Source organism: Lepisma saccharinum, chromosome 14 (assembly GCF_977018435.1).
Source record: "Lepisma saccharinum chromosome 14, izLepSacc3.1, whole genome shotgun sequence".
NCBI classification, from domain to species: Eukaryota; Metazoa; Arthropoda; class Insecta; order Zygentoma; family Lepismatidae; genus Lepisma; species Lepisma saccharinum.
In genome coordinates, this window is record NC_139242.1 from 71,431,007 (window position 1) to 71,436,719 (window position 5,713).

The 5,713-nt window shown below is 37.2% G+C and overlaps 1 protein-coding gene across 1 annotated transcript; it reads left to right on the top strand.

Annotated features, from left to right (window-relative positions):
* The first annotated feature begins 1,370 nt into the window (after positions 1–1,370).
* Positions 1,371–4,158, top strand: LOC145998610 (uncharacterized). Its single transcript, XM_083135061.1, has 2 exons — positions 1,371–1,670; positions 3,311–4,158. Exons 1-2 carry the CDS (start codon positions 1,566–1,568, stop codon positions 3,590–3,592), a joined length of 387 nt encoding a protein of 128 aa, XP_082991187.1. The 5' UTR covers positions 1,371–1,565; the 3' UTR covers positions 3,593–4,158.
* Positions 4,159–5,713: the final 1,555 nt, after the last annotated feature.

Sequence of the window (5,713 nt, forward strand, 5' to 3'; positions counted from 1 at the left end):
GTTAGTGGCTTGCATGCTAATGGTAACATTGACAGGGTGGCGCGGGAGGAGGCCAGGCAGGCGGAGTTCACACGCGAGTTTTGAACCGAACGAATGCAACCTTTCCCGAGGAAGGAGCGTCGTATGTTACATACGTTTGCATTCTGTTGGTTTGAATAAAGAGACTCGGGTGTGAAAACGGAGATCACATGTTGAGGTTAAATATCGAAGTAAGAGTAACGTTGGGGGGCAGGAGGGAATAATGGCCATCAAATGGATTAAAGTCGTATTTTCATAGATATTCCGTCTCGTTTAGTCACCAATCAATTGAAAATTGAAGAATATACATGAGGCAGACCCCAAAAATGAAAATGCAACTGACATTTGGAAAGTTACTAGCATAACATCAAATGAAATTTCCTCTTCTACACAAAGATCTCAAAATGCATGATATGAAGGATGAAGCAGGTTTGGTGCCTCAACAAATAAAGTTAAACGGTAAATTTCTTACATCCGCAGGACGGATTTCTTCAAATTTACAGGAGAAATTACTTACCGAATGCAGTTTCTTTATAATTGTGGAAGTTCGGGGAAGTGTTTTGTCGCATCGTTAATTGAATTTTGCCGGTAAATCATATATTTTTCGATATAAATGTGTGACCGATGCACGAAATCTGTTGCATCCCTTTCCTTCCAGCCGGGTGTTTGCCTGTGTGTGATGACGTAATCACGGTCAATGCCGGTCAGTGTTTCCAAACACGTGTTTTAGTAACTGAAGAACGTACGTTTCCTCAAATGGTTCGTGGGGCTATGTGTGAATGGTTCGTGGGGCTATGTGTCAATGGTTCATGGGGCTATGCGAGAATGGTGTGTGCGCTGCGACGCCAAGGGTCCCGTGTTTGAATCCCGGTCGGGCTTGTTTGTTTGTGAATGTTCATTCATCAATTTCATCACTCATCCCCATCTTCGCAAATTAGCCAAGAGGCACAAAACGCGAAGTAAAATAAACTAAATCAATCAATCAATCGAGAATGGTGTGTGGGGCTACGCATTTTTTCTAAACCAATTTTTAACTATTGTTACCTAAACGTGACCCAACCTAACCGAACCTTCCCGGAAATGGGTCGTGGGGCTATGCGTCAATGGTTTGTGGTGCTACGTAGGTATTTGTGGGTGCAGTGGGGGGTGCGATGTTTCTCAATGCAGAATACGTAAGTAGGAATATTCAAATTAAATGAAGTAGCAAATTTTAGCCGTCTTGTGGATATAAGGCCCGTATTCATAGTCGTTTCTCAAGAAAGGAAAGCGTCTTGAGACCTCTCTTAAGACGCCATACTGTTTCATAAACGTATCTCAAGATACTAGCTAAGAGACGGTTTACTTCACCATCTTGGATAAGAACAGTCTGTGCCAAGATACACTTTTGGCGTTTCATAGTCCCCTCTCAAGATCCATCTTAAGATTCGCTGTTTCATAGACACTTCTTGGCAGCGTAAGAGCGATATTCGGTCTCTTAAGATCCTGTATTCGCCAAGAGAACGAAACAGGTCTCTTGAGATACAGAATGTTCTCTTGAGAAAATAAAAATGGACGTTGCAGTTAGAAACTATGATGAAGAGGATGGATATTTTGAAGATTTTCTCATTGCAACAGCTGTTTTGTCCCGTTTTTATGCCTCAGTTTTGCATCAGGTATGTAAATTGAACTACTCTCTACATAATTATCTTAGTTTGAAGAAACATATACCTTGTTAATTGGTTGTACTGCCTCTCTTTCTTCGGTTTATTGATTCATAAAGAAAAGTGTAATCCTGTATTATAATAATATTGCTTCTGCATGAACATTATTTGATTCTGAAGTAGTGCATCGATTTGTTACTCAGTTGTGTAGCAAAATAATGGAATACAATAGGATTTCGGTGCCGTTAGCCCAATGTACTCCCTCGAGAATTGTTTTGTTTTCTTTTTCATGGACAGATTTCCATGTTTTACGTAATATTAAATTGGTTCCAACTCGCGGAAAACACAAATAACGGATGTATTTGATTCCAAAGTATGACCGGCGTAAGTTAAAACCTTCCATCTGCGGTTACTTTCGCCGCCTTTTATTAGTAAAAAACCGTTTATGTGCACGCAAAAAGAGCGAAAGAACACGTCAACTCCAAACCTAACACTCCTAAATTAACGACGAAAAATTTTAGCTCCTGTTGTGGAATGTCGTGCTGGGTGCTATATTCACTTGCACGAAGCCCTCAGGCTGTTTCACAGTAAGGTAACAGACGTACTTTATTTCACAATGACACATCTGTGCGAGCTAAAAATAGTGAAAAACCTCAACATTTAACATAAACCATACAAGGCATTTACTTTCTTGAGGGAGTACAGATTGTTAAGGGTACATAGTATTTCTATTTTGGGTGCAACTACTGGCACAATGTGGTGAGACCAGATATATCTTTCACACATTTTCAATGTATGTATGTCAAATTACTCACACTAACTTGGGAAAATAAACAAGACAATAACAGTTAATCAAACTACCTAACCTGTGCACTATAGAAGTTTTTGATTATTTTTAGACACACACATGGAATACCTAACTGCCCTCCCTAACATGCAGTGCAAAAGATAGAATACAAGAAAATATTTGTGTCTTAAAAATAAATTTCCACAGTGACAAATCACAAGACCTGGTGAAAATAGTCCAAAAGCTTGGTTCATCACCTGGTGAATGAAGGTAGTCGCTGATTTTATTTCATTACTACAGTATATATGATTTAACAAGAACATATTTGAACAAGCATAATTGTGAAATCATGAATATTTCCCTTCTATTTTCCATTCCAAAGGTGTACACAGAAGAGGCTGTATCCCTTCAGATAATTTTTATTTTACATAAATTAATATAGGTCCAAACTCTGCTTTTGTAATTTCGATATTCTCATAGTACACACATGCATTTACATAAATCATATTCTACATGTGCCTATAAGCAAATACTGAACAGGTTTTCTGATGAGAATAATTTTACCATCCTGCTCGTGTGCACTTATGCAAGTAGTTTAGGCAGGTATGTAGCAATTGTTTAGATTTGAATAATACTGAAAAACTTTTACAAACACAGTTATTTTCATGTTATTAACTTCAGAAATGAGTATTTTCTGCATTTCAAAATGCACAAGATATGGACATTTTAATAATCAGGTATGTGTATTGGGTTAATTTGTGGTTAGGCATTAATTTATGTGGAATGAATTTTCTTTACAACTTTCCATGTTCTTATTTTAAATTGTGAGATCAGTCTTAAGGATATTTTTTGTTATTTTTTTCAGGTAGTGGCAGGTCCCAAAAAGGAGTTCTTGACTTTGTGGCAGGAAGTATTTATGATAATTCAATATTCCAAAGGACAAGATGCAATTCTTCATGGCAAGGGATATTCAGCTCAGCTCGACCATACCTCTACAGTCCATTCCAAGACCCACCAACTGATCCTGAAAGAGGTACAACTATGCTCATGCTCAGCAGGGAAATGGTGTGGAGAGTACCTTTGGGATATGGAAGCGACGTTTTCCACGTTTGTCCAGAAGACTTGGAAACAGTTCGAGACCTTGTGATCGCGTGTGCAGTTTTCCACAATATGGGTATCATATACAGTGGCGATGTTGAAATTTTCAAGGAACCTCAGATATCATGTCTGTAGAAATAGAGCCTACACGTGTGCATCGTAACAATGGTGAGCTGCAAAGGAGCTTCTTGTGAATAGACTGTTCATATGAATATAACAATGTGGTCAGCTTATACTTTGTCAAAGACTATTCACTTAGTTTTCAATGTTTCTCTTTTTCTCTCGCACACAATTTTCTGCGTCAGCATGTGTGTGTGTGACAGTGAATTATAGTGGTAGGAATCCTAGTTTTACGAGATGCCACCTGGGTATCTCTTCGTTTGATTTTTATTGTGAATGCTGTTTTAGCATTTTCCATGACGTTAAATTCGTATTCATCCAAGTGCTGTGTGCATTGATACTATTGATTGATACTAAGATATCAAAAAGTTATCCTGCAAAACTGTATTTTCCTTAAAACCATGCATTTTACTACATGGTTTTAATGTCACCAAAAACATGTGTATTTTGTATATGTGGACAACATAATTTCATTTCACGTATGTTCTTTCCCCTTTTTTTTAGTCAAAGAAAATAATGAAATGTGACCTTCCTTTATGTATGACCAGTGAACAAGATTATTCTCAAAATAAATTAGTGCTTTACCTGTAAATTAGTTTTGATTTTGATTTATTACACAGTTTAATGTTTCTCAGTGATGTCCATGTGTCTAGTAAAATTAACTTCTCAGTGATGTCCATGTGTCTAGGAAAATTAACTATCTTAATTCCTTTGGTTCTTTTATGAATTTGTGCCAGACCCTGTGGCTGAGTGGTTAGCACATTGCGCTGCGACACCAAGGGTCCCGGGTTCGAATCCCGCTCGGGCTCGGTTGTTTGTGAATGTCCATTCATCAATTTCATCACTCATCCCCATCTTCGCAAATTAGCCAAGAGGCACAAAACGCGAAGTAAAGTAAACTAAATCAATCAATCAATTTTATGAATTTGTAACATGTGGATATTCTTGGAAGCCATGGGAGGGAGTATGTATGCACCATGTGCACACATGCACAGACAATCGATAAAAAAGTAACATAAAAATCTGTGGTATCACACCAAAAATTATTTACAACAGGAATTATATGCTTTCAACTATTCAGTATAGCCTGGTACAGTTGAGTTACTCAGGTAAGTAAGTGCATCAAATTCTCTTGATATCATTCATTAATGGGAAAAGGCCTGATGATAGTGTACCATCAAGCTAATGTTACTCTAATTGACTGGGTAAAAAAATATATACTCCTTATACGATTTGAAAAATAATGAGTAACTTATGCAAGAGAAGTGTTCATAGGAAGCAATTGAAGGTCTCTGTGTGTAAAACATGCTAAGTGACACCTTGGTCATTTCCGAGTTCATTATGAAAAAAATATTATTAGAAACTATACTGTAGATAAATTGTTTTTGTGTTGTGTTTACCAATTTCAGAAGGCTTCACCGAGTCCAATGCAAATTGTATGACATGGCAATTTCACTCTAAAATTGAAGGATGGCACATTTTACTTTGTAACTCTAAAATACCAAAATGTCACTTACCATGTTTTCCACCCAAGCCCTTCAATTGATCATAGCTCGCTGGAACATTTTATTGTGACCATGGACTCTCACTTTGTTTCTATAGCCTATGGTACAGCGTAAATGAGCAAAGGCAGAGAGGCTGTGATTAGGGAGTGGGATAAATTAGTTTGGTAATGTTTGTGCATCTCCTCATATGTGAGAATCCCATAATCTTGTACCTTCTGTTTTATGATGGAATAAAAAACACACCCAGTGTATTGTTATACACTTTTGCATTAAACTTTGATACATCTCAGATATTCATTAAATGACAGTAGATTTATTTTGTCTTCTGTCAAAAGTTTAGCTCTTAACATATTCTGAATATTTGATGTCCTTTGCTATACACTCATTTTGTGCATAAATGCCAGGCTATAATCGCTCCGCATATCTTGTGCACGTGTATTGTAACCACCCATTTGAAATTCAAACTTCTAGATGTTACGCTTTCTTCGTTGATGAATTTTATTTGTACTTGTGTTGAATTATGTCATTGCATTTCGCTTATACTC